This window comes from Ornithorhynchus anatinus, chromosome 3, assembly GCF_004115215.2.
Source record: "Ornithorhynchus anatinus isolate Pmale09 chromosome 3, mOrnAna1.pri.v4, whole genome shotgun sequence".
Lineage (NCBI taxonomy): Eukaryota > Metazoa > Chordata > Mammalia > Monotremata > Ornithorhynchidae > Ornithorhynchus > Ornithorhynchus anatinus.
This window is the reverse complement of record NC_041730.1, coordinates 16,095,116-16,117,122: the sequence shown is the minus strand read 5'-3', so window position 1 is coordinate 16,117,122 and position 22,007 is coordinate 16,095,116. Positions and strand designations below refer to the sequence as shown.

General features: G+C 58.6%; 2 protein-coding genes across 2 annotated transcripts; both read right to left on the bottom strand.

Moving 5' to 3' along the window:
• Positions 1 to 3,338: 3,338 nt before the first annotated feature.
• INTS5 (integrator complex subunit 5) lies at positions 3,339 to 8,290 on the bottom strand. The gene is made up of 2 exons (XM_029060370.2): positions 8,211 to 8,290; positions 3,339 to 6,414 (listed from the first exon to the last, which is right to left on the bottom strand). The coding sequence occupies exons 1-2, from the start codon at positions 8,288 to 8,290 to the stop codon at positions 3,414 to 3,416; spliced, it is 3,081 nt and encodes a 1,026-aa protein (XP_028916203.1). The 3' UTR covers positions 3,339 to 3,413.
• An 8,935-nt stretch (positions 8,291 to 17,225) lies between these two features.
• C3H11orf98 (chromosome 3 C11orf98 homolog) lies at positions 17,226 to 21,374 on the bottom strand. The gene is made up of 4 exons (XM_029060390.1): positions 21,277 to 21,374; positions 19,558 to 19,682; positions 17,666 to 17,763; positions 17,226 to 17,544 (listed from the first exon to the last, which is right to left on the bottom strand). Exons 1-4 carry the CDS (start codon positions 21,313 to 21,315, stop codon positions 17,435 to 17,437), a joined length of 372 nt encoding a protein of 123 aa, XP_028916223.1. The 5' UTR covers positions 21,316 to 21,374; the 3' UTR covers positions 17,226 to 17,434.
• Positions 21,375 to 22,007: the final 633 nt, after the last annotated feature.

Here is a 22,007-nt window from a genome sequence, read left to right as displayed (position 1 = left end):
CGCCTGTCGGTCAGCCTGTCGTCAGGCAGCCTGTACTGGGTCAGTCGGGCAGTCCGTCGCCTGTCACTCTGTAGCCTGTCAGTCAGCCAGTCTGTCACAGCCCATCATCCGTCGGTCGGTCAGTCCGCCAGCGTCGGGCAGTCTGTCAACGGGCAGCCTGTACTCGGGCAGTCTGTCACGGTCCGTCATCTGTCAGCCTGTCGCTCAGCCTGTAGTCTGTAGGTCAGTCAGTCAGTCATCCCGTCAGCCCGCCAGCCCGTCACAGCCCATCACCCGTCCGCCGGTCAGTCCGCCAGCGTCGGGCAGTCTGTCACGGCCCGTCATCTGTCAGTCGGCCAGTCGTCTGTCAGTTTGTCAGTCAGTCTGTCATCATTCATTCATTCATTCAATCGTATTTACCGAGCGCTTACTGTGTGCAGAGCGCTGGACGGAACCCTTGGAAAGTCCAATTCGGCAACAGAGAGAGAGAGAGAGAGACCATCCCTACCCAACGACGGGCTCGCAGTCTAGAAGGGGGAGACGGACCACAGAACGAAGCGAGTCGACAGGCATCAGTAGCGTCGAAATAGAGAAATAGAATCCTCGATATAGACCCGCCGTTCAGAGAGTGATAAATGATAGGTGAAAATACGCACAAGGGCTGAGGGGAGGGGAAGGGGGAAGAGCAGAGGGTGGAAGTAGGGGGAATGGGGAGGAGAGGAGGGGCGGAGGGAAAGGGAGGGCTCAGGCTGGGAAGGCCTCCTGGAGGAGGCGAGCTCTCAGGAGGGCTTTGAAGGGGCGAAGAGAGCCAGTTTGGCGGAGGGGAGGAGGGGAGGAGGGAGGGCCTTCCGGGACAGCGGCGGGACGTCGGTCGGTCGGTCGGTCGGTCTGTCGGTCGGTCACTCGGATAGATTGAGCGTTAGGCAGGGTGCAGAGCCCCGGACGTGGCTCGGTGGAAAGAGCCCGGGCTGGGGAGTCAGAGGTCACGGGTTCGAATCCCACCTCCACCTCTTGTCAGCTGGGTGACTTTAGGCAAGTCACTTCACTTCTCCGGGCCTCAGTGACCTCGTCTGTCAAAGGGGGATAGAGACTGGGAGCCCCACGTGGGACCACCCGATTAGCTTGTAGCTACCCCAGCACTTGGCGCATAGTGAGCACCAATACCATCCTCGTTCTTAAGCGCTTAGGACGGTGCTCTGCGCACAGTAAACAGTACGATCGAATGAACGAACGATGGAATTTGTTAGCGATGATGGCATTTAAGCGCTTATTACGTGTCAAGCACCATTCTGAGATCTCTTAAGCACCTACTATGTAGCAGGCACTGTACTGAGCGCACTGAGGAGCGCTTGGGAGGGCAGGCCAGACCAACAGACAGACAGGTTCCCTGCCCACGACGAGCAGACAGTCCAGGAGGTGAAGGGGGCGACGAGTTTTGTCAACCAACAGGAAGGGTGTGCAACTATGTTTGTGTGTGTGTGTATAACAGTGATGGCGGTATTTAAGTGTTTTTTTAATAATAATAATAATAATAATGATAAACAACTCGACTCAGTGGCAAGAGCCCGGGCTTGGGAGTCAGAGGTCAAGGGTTCTAATCCCGCCTCCGCCACTCGTCGTCCGTGTGACTTTGGGCGAGTCACTTTGCTTCTCTGGGCCTCAGTGACTTCATCTGGAAAATGGGGGTGAAGACTGGGAGCCCCACATGGGACGACCTGATCACCTTGTATCTCCCCCGGGGCTTAGAACGGTGCTTGGCACATGTAAATGCTTAATAGATGCCATCATCATCACAATCATAATGAACGTATTTGTTAAGCACTAACTAAGTGCCGGACGCTGTACTAAGGGCCGGCACGTGTGAGTGTTTATTAATAATGAGGGTGTTTAAGCACTTACTATGTGCCAGACACTGTACTAAGTGCCAGCATGCGGTGTTTGAGTGTTTATTAATAATGATAATGAGGGTGTTTAAGCACTTACTATGTGCCAGACACTGTACTAAGTGCCAGCATGGGTGCTTGAGTGTTTATGAATAATGATAATGGGGGTATTTAAGCACTTACTATGTGCCAGACACTGTACTAAGCACTGGCATGTGTCTGTTTAACAATAATAATAATAAAGATGGTAGTCAAGTGTTACATGCCAGACACTGTACTAAGTGCTGGCATGTGTGTGTGCGCGTGGGTGTTGAATAATAATAATGAAGAGGGTATTTAAGCATTTACTATGTGCCAGACACTGTACTAAGCACTGGCATGTGTCCGCTTAATAATAACGATGGTGCTCAAGTGTTACATGCTAGACACTGCACTAAGTGCTGGCATGTGTGTGTGTGTGTGCTGAATAATAACAATAAAGACAGTATTTAAACATTTACCGTGTGCCAGACACTGTACTAAACGCCGGTGTGTGTGTTTACTAGTAATAACAACAACAATAACGGTATCTGTTAAGTGCTTACTGTGTGCCAGGCACCGCTCTAAGCACGGGGATGGACACGAGAAAATCGGGTTGGACCCAATCCCCGTCCCCCGGGGGGCTCCCAGTCTCAGTGCCCATTTTCCAGATGAGGCCGCCGAGGCCCAGAGAAGCAAAGTGACCTGCCCAAGGTGACACGGCAGACAAGCGGCGGAGCCGGGGGGCGAGCCCCTGACCCTCTGAATCCCAGGCCGGTGCTCTAACGATGACAACGTTGGTATATGTTAAGCACTTGCTACGTGCAGAGCACTGTTCTAAGCGCTGGGGGAGAGACAGGGTCATCGGGTCGTCCCACGTGAGGCTCCCAGTTAATCCCCATTTTCCAGACGAGGTAACTGAGGCCCAGAGAAGTGAAGGGACTCGCCCACAGTCACACAGCCGACGAGCGGCAGAGCCGGGAGTCGAACCCACGACCTCTGACTCCGAAGCCCAAGCTCCTTGCACTGAGCCACGCTGCTAACCACTAGGCCGTTGGTACGCGTGTGGGTGCACGGACACAACGCGGAGAGCAGCCTGAGGGGGACCCGGGGGTCCCGGACGGGGCGGGCGCCGGGGTCCGGTCGCCCCCGCCCCCCCCCCCCCCGACCCCGTCACCTGTGGAGCGCTCGCCGCGTGCCGGGCCGCGCCCCCGGGGGAGCGCGGCGCACCCCTGGGACGGGACCCGCTCCCCGCCCTCGACCAGCTGCATCCCCCCTCTCCTGCCCCGTCCCCCCCGACCCCCCCGCGTCCCCCCTCTCCCCCCCCGGACCAGGCATCAGAGGCGACTCTGTCCAGGCTCGGCGATTTTTATTGAGGGGGGGGGAGGGGGGGGGGAAAGAGGAGGGGAGCCGGATAGGTGGGATCCCCGTAGGGGCGCGAGGGGAGGAGGAGCCGGGGCCGGAGGGATCCCCTCCCGCTGCGGGGGCCCGGAAGCCCCACGCCCCGTCTCCTCCCCGTCTCCCCTCCCCGCGTCAGGAGGGCACCGGCCCCGTGGCGCCGTCCGGGGCGGGGGCGGCCTGGAACCGGCCCGAGAGGAGGCCCAGGCGGTCGATGTTGCGGTGCAGGACGCTGTGCAGGACGGCCAGGTGGGGGCCGCCGTCCCCGCCGCCCTCCCGGGAGAAGTCGCGCCCGAACCGGCCCCGCTCGGGCTGGAAGACGAACTTCTGGGGCAGGGGCCCGTGCTCGCGCACGAAGCCCCAGACGCTGAGCAGCAGCAGGCGCACCTCGTAGGGCGCCAGCTGGCCGAACGCCTCGTGCATGTTGCCCAGGGCGGGCGGCAGCAGGCTGCCCTCGGCCATGAGGGCCACCAGGGCGCAGGAGGCGTCCAGCTGCCAGGGCGAGCGGGCGGTGTCCGGGTGGCGGGAGGCCTCCCAGTGGCCCAGCAGGGCGGCCAGGAGCCCGCGCAGCAGCACGGAGCAGTAGCAGAGGGCCGGGGGCGCGGCGGCCACCAGCCGGAGCAGCTCGAAGAGCAGCGGCTGCTCCCGGAAGCGGCGGCCGATGCGCAGGTCGCGCTCCACGGTGGCCCGGGCGTGCTCCTCGGGGGGCCAGGCCAGCTCGGCGCCGGCCGCGTCGGGGCACACGCTCTCCACCAGGGTCACGGCCACCGCCTTGGCGGCCTCGGGGCTGAGGGCGGGGGCGCCCCAGCGGCCCCCGGCCCCGGCCCCGGCCCCGCCGCAGCAGCAGCAGCGGGCCAGGAGGCCGAGGAGCGTCTGCGTGTTGTAGGCCACCTCCTCGCGGGCGCGCGAGCGGGCGGCCCGGGGCGGCTTCAGCCCCCGGCCGATGACCCCGGCGTGGAAGACCGACCAGACGCCCCCGGGCCCCGGGACGGCCGCCGTGTGGCGCCTGTTGGTGTCCAGCAGGGAGGCGGGGGCCGGCGGGGCCGGGGCGGGCCCCCCGGCCCCCTCCGCCTCGCCGCCGAACAGGTCGACGTTTCCGCGGTGCAGGGCGCCCTCCACCAGCAGCTGCAGGACGGCCTTGAGGCCGGCGGGCGAGGCCCGGGCCAGGCGGGCCAGGAGCCGGGCGGGCGGGGCCACGCCGGGGGGCCCCCGGCGGCGCAGGGAGGCGAAGAAGCGGCCCACGGCGGCCCGCACCAGGCCCAGCAGCGGGGCCGGCGGGAGGGCCCCCCGCGGGAAGGGGCAGGCGGCCAGCAGGGCGGCGGCGGCGGCGGCCACCTCCTCCTCGGGGTGGAGGAGCAGCGGGGCCAGGTCCGGCAGGTGGGCGGCGGCCGCCTCCCCGAGGCGGGCCCCCAGGGCCGCGGGGCCCTCGCCCCCCTGCTGCTCCCAGCCCACCAGGAGGGCCAGGTTGTGCAGGAGGCGGGCGGTGAGCGGGGCCGGCAGGGCCCCGGCGTGGACCCGGGCCAGGCAGCCCCGCAGGGCCGAGGGCAGCAGGCCCGCCAGGCTGACGGCCAGGCCCGCGAAGAGCTGCGTGGCCAGGCTCAGCTCCTCGGGGGTGCGGGCCCGGCAGAGCAGGTGGCCCAGGGCCTCGGGCCCGCAGCTGGGCCGGGTGTAGACGGACAGCAGGCCCAGGAGCTGGTGCTGCCAGAGGAAGCGCTTCCGCTCCAGCCGCAGGGTCTCGGCGCACAGCTCCGCCACGTGGCCCCGCAGCGCGTCCAGGAAGGGCACCGGCCGCGGGGGCGGCGGCGGGCCCCCCTCCCCGCCCCCGCCCCCGCCCCGGTTGTGCACCAGCTTCTGCAGGTGCAGCAGCAGCAGCTGGACCAGGCGGTCGCAGGCCTCGCGCACCGCGTCCGGGACGGCCGAGCCCGGCGGGGTGATGACCGAGGCCGGCATGGCCGTGTCCACCAGGAACTGCAGCAGGCGGTAGGCCCCGCCGCCCGAGGCCTGGCTGACCAGGTGCACGGCCAGGCTCAGCATGTTGTCCAGCTCCTCCCGCGGGAAGGCCTGCAGGTGCTGCTGCAGCTGGCCGAGGACGGCCGGCGGCCTCAGGCAGTCCACCAGCTCCCCCGAGACCGTGCCCAGCAGGGCCGGGGACATGACGGCCAGCTGCAGCAGGAAGGGCACCGTGGCCTGCGAGGCCGGGTCGCCCCCCCGCCCGCCGGGCCCCGCCGCCAGGCTCTCGTGGAACATGCGCAGGAGCTCCCGCCGGATGCTGTCCCCGTGGCGGGAGGCCAGGTGCCCCAGGATCCCCACCACCGAGGCGATCTTGGGCACCCGCTTCTCCCCGGCGGCCGGGGCGGCGGGGAAGGGGTCCCCGGGGGCGGCGGCGGCCGCCGCCGGCCCGCCGCCCGCCCCCGCCGGCCCCCCGCCGCCGCCGCCGCCGCCGCCCCCGGCTCCCCCGTGGACGCAGAAGTCCTTGAGCCCGCACGAGAGGACCCGGGAGATGATGGTGCCGGGGAAGGAGGAGCCGATGTGGGCCACCACCCAGTCGAAGTGCGGGGAGTGCTGGACCGAGGTGTCCAGGAGGGCGTCCACGCAGGCGTCCGGGCAGCTCCCGATGAGGGCCGAGAGGCACTGCACGTAGATGTCCATGAGGGTGCGGGTGGCCCCGCAGCCCATCCACAGCTGCAGCAGCTCGTTGAGGGAGCCGGCCGCGTGGGGCACGCGCTGGTGGCGCCCCGAGTACTTGCTGCTCAGCTGCCCCATGAGGTCGATGGACCAGGCGCTGACCACGGGGGCCCAGGCCTTGGGGTTGGCCCGGACGAACTCGGACAGGACCTGCTGCACTTCCTGCACCACGTCTTCCAGGCCGGGCCCCGCCGGCGGCGCGTGGGGCGGCGGGGGCGGGCGCGGGTGGGGCGGCCCGGCCGAGGCCCCGTCGTCCAGGGCCGCCAGGTGGGCCCGCGCGCTCTCGTCGAAGACGCCCCGCAGGTGGTCCAGGACGGCCGCCCGGGCCGGGGGCAGGGCGCGCAGCAGCAGGAGGCCGCAGCGGGCGTGATCCCGGGCCGACAGCTGGTGGCCCAGCACCGGGTCCACGCCCGTCAGGAAAGCCTTAATCTCCTGGGCCAGCTCCTGGGCGCTGCCGAGAGAAGCGAGGACCGAGTCAGAGGGGTCAGGCGGACCAGGACAGCCGTCGTGACGACGACCGGGATCCGTCAAGCCACCGCACTCGGTCGAGAGCCGTTCGACGCGCCGCCGGGGGACGGCCGAGCTAACGGGGCGAACCCGCCTGTCCTTTTCACCGAGCGCGCGTCGCGCGCGGAGCGCCACGGAACAACCGACGGGCACGTTCTCTGCCCGCGACCGTCTAGGTGATGGTAATCGTAATCGTAACGGCATTGGTTGAGCGCTTACTCCGTGCCGAGCGCGGTTCTAAGCGCTGGGGGGAAACAAGGTGATCGGGTTGTCCCGCCTGGGGCTCGCCGTCTTGATCCCCGTTTTACAGAGGAGGGAACTGAGGCCCAGGGAAGTGAAGTGACTCGCCCAAGGGCACACAGCAGACGCCTGGCCCAGTCGGGATTAGGAGCCGGGAGAGGGGATTAGAGGCGGACGGTTGGACCGTCCGGCTCCCCCTCGCACCTCAGACTGGGTCCACTCCAGGCTGCACATACTGAGCGCTTAACAAACGCCACGGTTTATTTCATTTTTACGATTCTGCCGTCCGATACGCGGCCTGGGCCCCCCACCCCCTCCGTTCCCCCGTCATCAGTGACTTCTCCAGCCCTCCCCACCGAGGGCTCGGGGAGGTGAACGGGTGGGAGACCAGATTTGGGGCAAGGAATCTCTAGGCCCACGGGGGTGTGGGGTCGTGGGGGGCGGGAGGGGAAAGGAAGAGGGAGGAGGGGTGAGGTCATAATAATAGTAATAATTCTATTTATTTCTTGATTCTATTCACTGCTATTGTTCTCGTCCGTCCGTCTCCCCCGATTAGACCGTAAGCCCGTCAAAGGGCAGGGACTGTCTCGATCTGTTACCGACCTGTACATTCCAACCGCTTAGTACAGTGCTCTGCACATAGTAAGCGCTCGATAAATACTATTGAATGAATGAATAATAATAATGATGGCATTTAAGCGCTTACTATGTGCCAAGCACTTTTCTAAGCGCTGGGGGGGGGATACAAGGTGATGAGGGGGTCCCCCGTGGGGCTCACGGTCTTCATCCCCATTTGACAGATGAGGGAACTGAGGCCCAGAGAAGTGAAGCGACTCGCCCACAGTCACACACCTGACAAGTGGCAGCGCCGGGATTCGAACCCCTGACTTCTGGCTCCCAAGCCCGGGCTCTTCCCACTGAGCCTCGCTGCTTCTCCTGCAAGGAGTCGTCCTACAAGTGCTCAATCTGGTGCTCCGCACAGTGAAAGCGCTCGATAAATACGACTGAATTGAACGACTGGAGAAGCAGCGCGGCTCGGTGGAAAGAGCATGGGCTCGGGAGCCAGAGGTCATGGGTTCGAATCCCATTCTGCCACTTGTCAGCTGGGTGACCGGGGGCCAGTCACTTCACTTCTCTGGGCCTCAGTTACCCCATCTGTGGAATGGGGATGAAGACGGTGAGCCTCATATGGGACACCCTGATGACCCTGTATCTCCCCCAGCGCTTAGAACAGCGCTTAGCACATAGTCAGCGCTTAACAAATACCAACATTATCATTAACGAATGGGGGGGGGGGGTCGGGGTCATTCATTCGTATTGATTGAGCGATTACTATGTGCAGGGCACTGGACTAAGCGCTTGGAAAATACAATCTGGCAAGGGGTAGGGACCATCCCTGCCCAGCAACGGGGTCACGGAGGGGGGGGTGATGGAGGGGGCGGGCGGAGGGTGAGGGGTCGGAGGTCAGGGGTCGGGGAGCGCCCCCGGGGTCCGGGCTACCTGAGGGCGGCGGGGCCGTGGGCGGCCGGAGCGGGGCCCGGCGGGGCCGGGGGCCCGGGGGGGTCGCACAGCGCCGACATCCCGGGGCCGGGACCGGAAGCGGGACCGGAACCGGGACCGGGACCGGGCCCAGGACCGGCCGGAACGGCGGACCGCGGACGACGCATGCGCCCTGATGGGGCCGCGGAGAGGCGGACGACGCATGCGCCCTGATGGGGCCGGGGAGCGGGAGACGGCGGCCGACGCATGCGCCCTGGCGGGGTGGGGGAGCGACGGACTGAGGGCGACGCATGGGCCCTGATAGGGCCGGGGAGAGGTAGACCGCTGGCGACGCATGCGCCCTGGTGGGGGCGGCGCGGCGGACTGAGGGCGACGCATGCGCCCTGATAGGGCCGGGGAGAGGCAGACTGCGGGCGACGCATGCGCCCTGGTGGGGGGAGCGGAGGAGTGCGGACGACGCATGCGCCCTGATGGGACCGGGGAGCGGTGGACCGCGGGCGACGCATGCGCCCTGATGGGAGGGGGCACGGGCAGCGGGCGACGCATGCGCCCTGATGAGGCCCGGGGGCCTTGGGAAAAGCCATGCGCTGCTGCCACCCAATAATAATGAGAATAATAATAATAATAATAATGTTGGTATTTGTTAAGCGCTTACTATGTGCAGAGCACTGTTCTAAGCGCTGGGGTAAACACAGGGGAATCAGGTTGTCCCACTTGGGGCTCACAGTCTTAATCCCCATTTTAATAATAATAATAATAATATTGGTATTTGTTAAGCGCTTACTATGTGCCGAGCACTGTTCTAAGCGCTGGGGTAGACATAGGGGAATCAGGTTGTCCCACGTGGGGCTCACAGTCTTAATCCCCATTTTACAGATGAGGGAACTGAGGCACAGAGAAGTTAAGTGACTCGCCCACAGTCACACAGCCGACAAGTGGCAGAGCTGGGATTCGAACTCATGAGCCCTGACTCCAAAGCCCGTGCTCTTTCCACTGAGCCACGCTGCTTCTCTGTAATCCCCATTTTACAGATGAGGGAACTGAGGCCCAGAGAAGTGAAGTGACTTGCCCACAGTCACACAGTCACACAGTCACACAGCTGACAAGTGGCAGAGCTGGGATTCGAACTCATGAACCCTGAGAATCAGAATAATAATGTTGGTATTTGTTAAGCGCGTACTTTGTGCAGAGCACTGTTCTAAGCGCTGGGTTCTGTTTTTTTGCTATTGCTTTGATGAGATGTTCATCCCCTTGATTCTATTTATTGCTCTTGTTTTTGTCTGTCTCCCCCATTAGACTGTAAGCTCGTCAAAGGGCAGGGACTGTCTCTGTTACCGATTTGTCCATTCCTAGCGCTTAGTACAGTGCTCTGCACAAAATAAGTGCTCAATAAATACTAATGAGTGAATGAATACAGGGTAATCAGGTTGTCCCACGTGAGGCTCACAGTCTTAATCCCCATTTTACAGATGAAGTAACTGAGGCACAGCGAAGTTAAGTGACTCGCCCACAGTCACCCAGCTGACAAGTGGCAGAGCCGGGATTAGAACCCATGACCTCCGACTCCCAAGCCCGGGCTCTTTCCACTGAGCCACGCTGCTTCGACTTCAGGAGGAGGAGGCGGAGGCCCCCGCAGCCCGCCCTCTCAATCACTCCCTCACCCACCCGCTCATTTATTCACTCCTATTTATTGAGCGCTTTGCTGCGTGCAGACCACTGGACTAAGCGCTTAGTTCCACTTGTCAGCTGCGTGACTGTGGGCCAGTCACTTCACTTCTCTGGGGCTCAGTTCCCTCATCTGTAAAATGGGGATGAAGACTGTGAGCCTCACGTGGGACAACCTGATGACCCTGGATCTCCCCCAGCGCTTAGAACAGTGCTCTGCACACAGTAAGCACTTAACAAATACCAACATTATTATTACAATACAGCCAGAAGGAGACCCAATCCCTGCCCCCTGTGGGCTCCCAGTCTAGAGGGGGAGAGGCAGACATCAATAGAAGCAAACAGGCATCGATATCAATAAAATGAATTATAGATAGATACATAAGTGGAGTGGGGCGGGCGGGGGGGCGGGAAGAGCAAAGGGAAAGAGTCGAGGTGACGGGGAAGGGAGGGGGAGCCGAGGAAAAGGGGGCTCAGTCTGGGAAGGCCTCTTGGAGGAGGTGAGCCTTCAGGAGGGATTTGAAGGGATGGGGGATGGTTTGGTGGATGTGAGGAGGGAGGGCGATCCAGGACAGAGGCAGGACGTGGGCCAGGGGTCGATGGCGGGACAGGCGAGGACGAGGCCCAGGGAGGAGGTTAGAGGCGGCAGAGGAGCGGAGCGTGCGGGCTGGGCCGGAGAAGGAGAGAAGGGAGGTGAGGTAGGAGGGGGCAAGGGGATGGACAGCTTGGAAGCCGAGAGTGAGGAGTTTTTGTTTCACGCCAAGGTTGATAGGCAACCGCTGGAGGTTTCTGAGGAGTAGAATGACATGCCCAGAGCTTTTCTGTAGAAACGTTCCCAATGTCCCATCCTAACGTCCCTTCTCATCCTGCTTCCAACACAGACACGCAGCCTTGTATCCACCCCCATTTTGAACCTTTGGAATCCAATCTCTTCTCTCTCTCTAATTTCCTCTTTCCAGGCCACATAGTTCCTCCTCCTCCTCGCTGGACTGCAAACTCATCAAGGGCAGGGAATGTGCCTGCTTACCGTTGTATTGTACTCTCCCAAGCGCTTAATACAGTGCTGTCCACATAGCGCTCAATAAAACACGACTGTCAGACCGAAGCAGCACGGCGTAGTGGATAGAGCACGGGCCGGGGACTCAGGAGGTCGTGGGTTCTAATCCCGGGTCCACCACTCGTCTGCTGTGTGGCTTCGGGCAAGTCGCTCCACTTTTCTGGGGATCAGTTACGTCATCTGGAAAATGAGGATTAATAATGTTGGCGTTTGTTGAGCGCTTACTATGTGCAGAGCACTGTTCTAAGCGCTGGGGTAGATACAGGGTAATGAGGTCGTCCCACGTGAGGCTCACAGTTAATCCCCATTTTACAGATGAGGGAACTGAGGCACAGAGAAGTGAAGTGACTCGCCCACAGTCACCCAGCTGACAAGTGGCAGAGCTGGGATTCGTAACCCATGACCACCGACTCCGAAGCCCAGGCTCTTTCCACTGAGCCACGCTGTGATTAAGACTGTAAGCCCTATGCGGGACAGGGTCTGTGTCCAACCTGATTTGCTTCTATCCACCCCAGTGGTTAGTACAATGCTTGGCACATGGTAAGCACTTCACAAGTACTCTCAACATATCTCACCCGGATTACTGCATCAGCCTCCTCTCCGATCTCCCATCCTCCTCTCTCTCCCCCCACTTCAGTCTATACTTCACTCTGCTGTCCAGATTATCTTTCTGCAGAAACGCTCTGGGCATGGCACTCCCCCTCCTCAAAAACCTCCAGTGGTTGTCTATCAACCTTCGCATGAAGCAAAAACTCCTCACTCTCGGCTTCCAAGCTCTCCGTCACCTTGCCCTCCTCCTACCTCGCCTCCTTTCTCTCCTTCTCCGGCCCAGCCCGTACACTCCGCTCCTCTGCCGCTCACGGGCCCTCGTTCTCACCTGTCCCGCCGTCGACCCCTGGCCCACGTCCTACCTCTGGCCTGCAATACCTCGCCTCCGCCGAACTAGCTCTCTTCCCCCCTTCGAAGCCCTTCTGAGAGCTCACCTCCTCCAGGAGGCCTTCCCACACTGAGCCCCCCCTTTCCCCTGATCCTTCTCCCCTCTCCATTCCCCCCACTCCCTCCCTCTGCTCTACTCCCTTCCCCTCCCCACAGCACTTGTGTATATTTGTACCTATTTTATTAATGATGTATATCTATAATTCTATTTATTTTGATGGAACTGACGCCTCTCCACCTGTTTCGTTTTGTCTGTCTCCCCCGTTTAGACTGTGAGCCCGTTGTTGGGTAGGGATTGTCTCATCTGTTGCCGAATTGTACTTTCCAAGTGCTTAGTACAGTAAGTGCTCAATAAATACAATCGAATGAAAGTACCATCATTATAATAATTATTATTATTATTATCCTTCCCCTCTGGCTATTCCTCCTCAGTCCCTTTCACTGGCCCTTCCTCCATCCCTCGCCTGGGGGTTGTTCCTTAAAGCCCTGTTTTGCCTTCCTTTCCCTCTCACTTTTCCTTCACTCTTTCAGCTTAATAATAATAGTAACTGTGGTATTTGTTAGGTGCTTACTATGTGCCAGGCACTGTACTAAGCGCTGGGGTGAATACAAGCAAATCGGGTGCACACAGTCCCTGTCCCTCATGAGGCTCACGGTCTCAATCCCCATTTTGCAGATGAGGTCACTGAGGCCCAGAGAAGTGAAGTGACTTGCCCAAGGTCACACAGCAGATGAGCGGCAGAGCCGGGATTAGAACCCATGACCACCTGACTGCCAGGCCTGTGCTTTATCCACTACGTCACGCTGCTTCCCTCGTCTATGCACTTCCGCTCACCCGTAACGCTTCTGCACATATTCATTTATTCGCCCTTCTATTTCAAAAATCAGTAGTATTTATGGACCCTCCACCGTGTTCAGAACATTGTTCTAAGCACTTGGGAGAGTGTGACAGAATCGACATACGATCCTTGCCCTTAAGGAGTGGACAATCCCTTGCGGGAGACAAGATAAGCCCTTTAATTACTTATCCATTTATCTTTTTTCTTCTTTAATTTGTCTTCGATGGTGTCCGTTAAGCGCTCGCCACGTGTCAAGCACTGCTCTAAGCATTGGAATCTCTACAGGTTAACCAGGTGGGACACAGTCCCCGTCGCCCATGGGGCTCACAGTCTAAATCGGAGGGAGAACGGGTATTGAATCCCCATTTTACTAAGGGAACTGAGGCACCGAGAGGTTAAGCGACTTGGCCAAGGTCACACAGCGGGCAAGAGGAAGAGCAGGGATTAGAACCCAGAGCCACTGAGTCCTAGACCTGGGCTCTATCCAGTAGACCACGCTATTTCCCTTTTTTTATTGCAGCTTCCCGCTACAAAATTGATTGGTTGATTACTCAAGGCTATAATGCTCCAAAAAGCGGTTACATCCCCTTGATTCTATTTATCGGGATTACGTTGTCTTATTTTTGTCCGTCTCCCCCGATTAGACTGTGAGCCCGCACTGGGCAGGGATGGTCTCTGTCCGTTGCCGAACTGTACGTTCCGAGTGCTTGGTACGGTGCTCTGCAAATAGTAGCGTGGCTCAGTGGAAAGAGCCCGGGCTTGGGAGTCAGTAGTCATGGGCTCGAATCCCGGGTCCGCCGCTTGTCAGCTGTGTGACCGTGGGCAAGTCACTTAACTTCTCTGTGCCTGTTACCTCATCTGTAAAATGGGGATTAAAACTGTAAGCCCCACGTGGGACAACCTGATCACCCTGTATCTCCCCCAGTGCTTAGAACAGTGCTCGGCACATAGTAAGCGCTTAACAAAGACCAACATTATTATTATAGTAAGCGCTCAATAAATACTATTGAATGAATGAAGGCGGTTGTTGCTGAGCTTTTTGGAGAACCCAGGCTCCCCAAAAAGAGACATCCTAAGGGTGGAGCAATCCGAGCAACCCCAAATTGCCCACTCCAGATTGAATTGCTTTTGCCTTTTCTCTCTTTCCCTCCTCCTCCATTAAAGCTCCTTGCGAGCGGGGAATGTGTCTGTTTATCATCACAATGTACTCTCCCACATGTTTAGTACAGCGCTTTGCACACGGTAAGCACTCACTAAATATGATTGAATGAACTTTTCTGTTTTAATTTAGGAAAACAGCATCTCCATTTGGGTCTGGCTCCGAGATTCCTCCACTCCGTGCCACATTCCGAGGCCTGGTTGTGAAAAACACTTGGCCGGTGACGCTCGCTCAGCAGAGTGTAATAATGTTGGTATTTGTTAAGCGCTTACTAGGTGCCGAGCACTGTTCTAAGCGCTGGGGGAGATACAGGGTGATCAGGTTGTCCCAGGTGGGGCTCACACACTTTTAATCCCCATTTTACAGATGAGGGAACTGAGGCACAGAGAAGTGAAGTGACTTGCCCACAGTCACACAGCTGACAAGGGGCAGAGCCGGGAGTCGAACTCATGACTCATGTGTCTTGGGCACGATCAGAGATCAGTGAAGGAAGGCAGGCTTGGCGTCTCCTGAAGATCTGGAAGGCAGGTTTGGCGTCTCCTGAAGATCTTCAAGTCTAGACTTGGTCTAAGCTCAAGGGGCAATTAATTTTCCGGTGGGGACCTCTCAGACCCGACGGTCCCCCGGCACCAGGTTTGACCGATCTGGAAGTAAGAGCCCTTCTCTTTCGTTCTGGAGGGCAGGGGAGACAGTTTCCTCATGGGAAGGAGCAGGAATAAAGAGGAGTTAGTCGGAAGCCTTGCGTTAGTGACTATCCTAATAATAACTGAGGTATTAAGCGGCCTGGAGAGGCAGCGTGGCCTAATGGATAGAGCCCAGCTCCGCCACTAGTCTGCTGTGACCTTGGGCAAGTCACTTGACTTCTCGGGGCCTCAGTTACTTCATCTGTCAAACGGGGATTAAGACTGTAAGCCTCACGTGGGACACGGACTGAGTCCAGCCTGATCACCTCGAAGAATAATAATATTAATAATAATGATGATGATGGTATTTGTTAAGCACTTACTATGTGCCAAGCACTATTCTAAGCGCTGGGGGAGATCCAAGGGAATCAGGTGGTCCCACATGGGGGGGCTCACAGTCTTCATGCCCATTTTACAGGTGAGGGAACTGAGGCCCAGAGAAGTTAAGTGACTTGCCCAAAGTGGCGGAGCTGGGATTAGAACCCATGACCTCTGACTCCCAAGACCAGGCTCTTGCGAGCGTGGCTCAGTGGAAAGAGCCCGGGCTTGGGAGTCCGAGGTCATGGGTTCGAATCCCGGCTCTGCCACTTGTCAGCTGGGTGACTGTGGGCAAGTCACTTCACTTCTCTGTGCCTCAGTTCCCTCATCTGTAAAATGGGGATTAAGTCTGTGAGCCTCTTGTGGGACAACCTGATGACCCTGTATCTCCCCCAGCGCTTAGAACAGTGCCCTGCACATAGTAAGCGCTTAACAAACACCAACATTATTATTATTATTATTTACTGCACTCAAAAACATCGATCGTGGGCTGGAATTCCCCTCTGATTCCTAAGGCTCTAAATAGGTAACTTCTGAGGGGAACAGGGCCAGGCCTGATGCGGAAAATGGGGAAACCTCTTCTGTTTCCCATCTAGACCGCGGAGATGGTCGGGCCGCTTGTGAAAGTAGGAAGTAGCAGAAACTGAACACCGATCCACGCGGTGCCCGGCCACCTCTGGGAAGACTTTATTAAGAGTTTTGAGCTCAATTCTATACTCTCTGACCCAAGAGGAATAATAGAGAATTGGGCAGAAGGGCTGAGAAGAGCCAAGGAGATGATGAAAGAATTATTAGAATTATTTTAGTCCCCAGAAAGCTGAGAGGGGATTGATCTGGTACGGACGGCCAAACCCGTGAAGGGTGGTTGTCGGCTTTTCCACGATTTTACTGAGAACAGGAGGAAATGGGCTGAAATAACCAAAAACATGAGCAAGATCAGGGGCCGGGGAGGCAACACGCTGGGGGCCGAGCGGAGGTGGAGACGAGCAATCCGAAGACAAAGACCGTGCCCTCCCCACCCCGATCCTTATTTCGCTCTGCTGCCCGGTTCCTTTTTTCTCAAAAAAGATTCGGTCCGTGTCTTCCCACTTCTCGAAAACCTAAACCTCCGGTGGTGGCCCATCCACCTCTGCAACAAACAGAAACTCCTGACCATCGACTTTAAGGTCCTCAACCAGCTCTCCGAATCCTACCTTACCCCACTGACTCCCCAAGGCAGCCCAGCCCACACAATAGAGAAGCAGCGTGGCTCAGTGGAAAGGGCCCAGGCTTGGGAGTCATGGGTTCGAATACCGGCTCTGCCACTTGTCCGCTGTGTGACTGTGGGCAAGTCGCTTCACTTCTCTGGGCCTCAGTCCCCTCATCTGTCAAATGGGGATTAACCGCGAGCCTCACGCGGGACAATCCGATTACCCTGAATCTACCCCAGCGCTGAGAACGGTGCTCTGCACCTAGTAAGCGCTTAAATACCAACATTATTATTATTAATTCACTCCTCTAACATCACCCTGCTCAGGGTACCTTCAGGCAGATTTCCCCGAGCGCTTACCGCGTGTAGAGCACTGTACTGCGTGCCTAGGAGACCACGACACAACACTCTAGCAGTCGGAGTCCTTGCCTACAACAAGCTTACGGTCTAAACATTCATCTTCCCCGCGGCCAAACCCTCGCCCGCACCTTCCCCCCGGCCTAGAACTCCCTCCTTCTCCTTATACGATATAGATCGTTAGTCTCCACCTTCCAAAGCCTTACCAAAATCACATTTCCACCAAAAGCCATTAATTCCATTTCCTCTACTGGCTCCTCTTTCCGCGTCATCCACGCGCTTGGACAGTCGCCCCGTCTTCAGCCCCACAGGACTTATATACACATCTGCAATTTATCGTCCGTCTCCCCCCGAGTCGCTGAGTATACCCTGGAAGCACGGAACGTAGCTACCGACTCCACCGGGCTCTCCCAAGTGCTTGGTTGAGTGCCCTGCACACGGTAAGCGCTCAATCAATATTCGTTCATTCGATCGTATTTATTGAGCGCTTACCGTGTGCAGGGCACTGGACTGAGCGCTTGGAATGGACAATCCGGCGACAGACAACCCCTGCCCAACGACAGGCTGGCAGTCTAATCAAAACCGCTGGTCGACTGAGGGACGCGAACCCGTCAGGCCAAACGCCTAATCACACAGCACAGTTCCCAGGCCTTTCCTTCACTGTCTCGCTCAGGTTTAGCTCTCACCGCAACCCAGAGAGAACGTTCCTTACCCACCCAGGGAGAGAACACGTTAATAATTATAACTGTGGTATTTTTTCCACACACAAAACAATAATCCCCTCCTCCCACAATCACTCCCCAAAGCCCACACACGGTCCAATAACTTTATTGTTGTGAATCGCTACTGCACCGGGCTGCCTTGCTCCTCCTCCCTCCGCAAAAGCAGAGGAAAACTAACCCTCTCGAAGAAGCTTCCTCAGAAGAAAGATCGCAACGTTGATTTTGGCAGCCCGTTCACGGCCCGACCCAGTTCCGAGGGAAAGGGGACGACGGGGAAGGGAGTCGGCGCTGCTTTGGTCTCACAGCTCCTCCATCTCCACATCCTGGATGACCAAAGCTCGGGTCCTCTTTCTCCTCGGACGCTTAGAAGAAGGTTTACTGGTCCTGGACGGCTTTGCGGGGGCATCCACTGGAAGGGGATGAGGGAGTCTAGTGAGCAGCGTCCCAAGAAGAACCCCATGCCCCCCACCCACCCACCCACCCTCTATTCCCAGCATCTAAACGTCGCCTCTCCCCAACCCCGTCCTCACCCTCCATTGCCGCCTTCTCCTTCTCCGCGTGGCGGATCTGCTGTAGCAGTTTCCTGCGCTTCTTCCCCGACAGCGTGATGTTGGCCCGGGTGCTGGATCTGAAGCAGGATGGAGAATGATAATCGTAAAAAGTAATAATTGCGGCATCTGTTCGACACTTCACCGAAGCACTGGGGTGTGGGTACGAGCAAATCGCGTTGGGCGAAGTCCCTGTCACCCGCGGGGCTCACAGCCTTAATCACCGTTTTACAGATGAGGTAACTGAGGCACAGAAAAGTGAAGCCTGAGGGTCACGCAGCGGGTAAGTGGCGGAGTGGGATTAGAACCCAGGTCTTTCTGACTGCCAAGCCCGGGCTCTATCCACCAGGCCATGCTGCTGCTTAGGGAGAGGGTGGGCTGCAGGTGAGGTTTACTGGGTGGGGGGTCGAGGGGGTTTTCTCTGGGGGCTCCGATAAGAATTGTCCCGGCCTGTCAGCTGCCCTGATTGGGTTCGTCAGCTATAATTGGAGAGGAGGATTCTGAATAAGAAGGGGCTGGTGAAAGAGCACAAAGAAGCGGTGTGATTAGTGAAAAAAGCACCGCCTGGAACAATAATAATAAGGATAATGAATAATGTCGGTATTTGTTAAGCGCTTACTATGTGCCGAGCACTGTTCTAAGCGCTGGGGTAGATACAGGATCTTCAGGTTGTCCCACGTGGGGCTCACAGTCTTCATCCTCATTTTACAGATGAGGAAACCGAGGCACAGCGAAGTGAAGTGATTTGCCCAAGGTCACCCAGCTGACAGGCGGCGGAGCCGGGATTAGAATCCGTGACCTCTGCCTCCCAAGCCCGGGCTCTCGCCACTGAGCCACGCTGCTTCTTCACACTGCTTCTCGAGAAGTCCGAGAAGTCCAAGAAGGACCCGGGTTCTACTCCCGGCTCCCCCAGACATGTAATAATAATAATAATAATAACGTTGGTATTTGTTAAGCGCTTACTAGGTGCAGAGCACTGTTCTAAGCGCTGGGGTAAACACAGGGGAAGCAGGTTGTCCCACGTGGGGCTCACGGTCTTAATCCCCATTTTCCAGATGAGGGAACTGAGGCCCAGAGAAGTGAAGTGACTCGCCCACAGTCACACAGCTGACAAGTGGCAAAGCTAGGATTCGAACTCATGAGCCCGGACTCCAAAGCCCGTGCTGTTTCCACTGCGCCACGCCGCTTCTCTTCCCGGGGGACCCCGGCAAGTCACTTCGCTTCTCCGTGCCTCAATCTCCTTACCCGCAAGACGGGGGTGGAGACCAGGAGATTGTGGGGCTGCGTCCCACCCGATTTGCTTGTAGCTACCTGGGCACTTATTAAAGAGCTCAGAGAAGCGGCGTGTCTTAGTGGAAAGAGCCTGGGCTTGGGAGTCAGAGGTCACGGGTTCTAATCTTGCCTCTGCCACTTGTCAGCCGGGTGACTATGAGCAAGTCACTTCACTTCTCTGTGCCTCCGTTGCCTCATCTGTAAAATGGGGATGAAGACTGTGAGCGCCACGTGGGACAATCTGATCACCTCGTGTCCTCCCCAGCGCTTAGAACAGCGCTCTGCACACCGGCAAGCGCTTAACGAATGCCATCATCATGGGTTCCAATCCCGGCTCCGCCGCTTGTCAGCCGTGCGACTTTGGGCAAGTCATTTGACTTCTCTGTGCCTCCGTGGCCTCCTCTGTCAAACGGGGATGAAGACTGTGAGCCCCACGTGCATCTCCCCTTGCATCTCCCCCAGCGCTTAGAACAGTGCTCGGCACACAGGAAGCGCTTAACCAATAGCCACGTGATTATTATTATTATTACAGCGCTTGGCCCACCGCAAGCGCTTCACGAATACCGCACTCATCATCGGGGCTGCCGGTGGCCGAAACTCACGCTCTCTTCTTGAGGTGGTGATGGGTGATGAGGCCCTCGTCCACCACGGCCCCGAACACCTGGTGCCGCCTCCGCCGTTCCCGGTTCAGCACCCGCCGCCTCTTGAACAGCTTCTTTTTCAGCTCCTGGGGCGCGGGGTATAAGAGGAAAGAGCGTGACAGGCCACACCTCGACATCCCCCTCCCGCTTCACCGGTTCCGGCTTCACCCCCACCCCTCCGGAGGCCCCTGGCGACCCGTGAGAGGGTCTGCGGTGCGACTCCGGGCAGGTCGCTTCACTGGGCCTCGGCTACCTCATCTGTAAAATGCAGATTAATAAGAATCTTGGCTTTTGATAAACGCTTACTATGTGCCAAGCACTGCTCTAAGCCCTGGGGGGATACCGGGAGATCAGGTTGTCCCCCGTGGGGCTCGCAGTCTCCGTCCCCATTTGACGGAGGAGGGAACTGAGGCTCGGAGAAGTTAAATGACCTGCCCAAAGTCACGGAGCTGACAGGCGGCGGGGCCGGGATTAGAACCCACGACCTCTGACTCCCAAGCCCGGGCTCTTGCCACTGAGCCACGCTGCTTCTCTGTAAGACCGTGAGCCCCGGGGGGGGGGGGACAACCTCATCACCTTGCATCTACCCCGGCGCTTAGCACATAGTAAGCGCTTACTGAATTCCATCATTATTAGTCGTGGGGTTCTAATCTCGGCTCCAACGCCGGTCCGCTGTGCGACCTCGGGCAAGTCACTCCCCTGGGCCTCAGTTCCCTCATCTGCAAAATGGGGATGAAGACAGGGAGCCTCACGTGGGCCAGCCTCATGAGCTTCTACGAGAGGCGGCGTGGCTCAGTGGCAAGAGCCCGGGCTTGGGAGCCAGAGGCCACGGGTTCGAATCCCAGGTCCGCCACCTGTCAGCCGTGTGACTGCGGGCGAGTCACATCGCTTCTCTGGGCCTCAGTTCCCTCATCTGTCAAATGGGATGAAGACGGTGAGCCTCGCGTGGGACAACCCGATGACCCCGCGTCTCCCCCAGCGCTTAGACCAGTGCTCTGCACCTAGTAAGCGCTTAACAAACACCAACATGACGATTATCACCCCGGCGCTTAGGACAGTGCTGGGCACACAGCAGGCGCTTAACAGATACGATGATCACTTCACTTCCCCGGGCCTCAGTTCCCTCATCCGTAAAATGGGGATGGAGCCTGCGAGTCCCACGTGGGACGGGGCCCACTTGGCTCCTCTCCCCCCGGGGCGCTCAGTACAGTGCCCGGCGCCGAGCGACCGGATACCAAAGAGCACCAGCGGTTGAGAAGCAGCGTGGCTCCGTGGAAAGAGCATGGGCTTTGGAGTCAGAGATCATGGGTTCGAATCCCGGCTCTGCCGCTTGTCAGCTGGGTGACTTGAGGCAAGTCACTTCACTTCTCTGTGCCTCAGTGACCTCATCTGTAAAATGGGGATTAGAACTGTGAGCCCCAGGTCGGGTAACCTGATCACCTTGTATCTCCCCAGCGCTTAGAACAGTGCTCGGCACATAGTAAGCGCTTAACAAATACCAACGCTATTATTATTATTATTATTCCTTCCTTTCAGCAGGCCTGGGCTCCACGAGGTGGAGGGAAATCAAGCTAAAAAGAAAGAAGGCGGGTTAGGCGCAGGGGAGCCTGAGGTTAAATAGAAAAACCATGCGAGGGGAAGCAGAAATTGGAGGGAAAAGTTGCGCCCGTCAATCATCACCGTCCGAGGCCGGTTAATCTTCCCCCCGGGTGTCCCCATGGCCTCGCCGCCGCCGCCGCCGTCTTCCGCTCCCAGCGCGGTCCGCTGACGCGAACCAATCAGAGCCGGGGGGCGGGACCGGGACCAATCGCTAAAGGCCCCGCCCCGCCGGCCGCCCCAGCGAGGGCCAATCAGAGGCCGGGGGTGGGGCGACGCGGTGGAGGAAGAATGGACCAATCAGAGGCCTGGGCCGCTATAGAACAGGTATTTGCCGGCCTCGCCCACTGAGGGAAGGAGAGACCAATCAGAGAGCGGGGGTGGGGTGACGACTAATCTATGAAGGAAGAATAGACCAATCAGGGGCCTGGGGGCGGGACCTCCATATAAAATGTACTTGCAGGCCCCGCCCACTGAGGGAAGAAGGGACCAATCAGCGCTTTAGAGGCGGGGCCAGAACGGCTATATACAAGTCTCTTGCCGGCCTCCTCCCCACTGAGGGAGGAGGGACCAATCAGAGGCCGGGGGTGGGGCGGCGACTACTCTATGATGGAAGAATGGACCAATCAGGGGTCTGAGGGCGGGGCCTCCATATAAAAGGCACTTGTCGGCCCCGCCCACCGAGGGAAGGAGGGACCAATCAGGAGCCTGGGGGCGGGCCGCTATATAAATGCCTCTTGCCCACCTCCCCCCCCCCAACTGAGGGAAGGAGGGACCAATCAGAGGCCGGGGGTGGGGCGACGACAACGCTATGA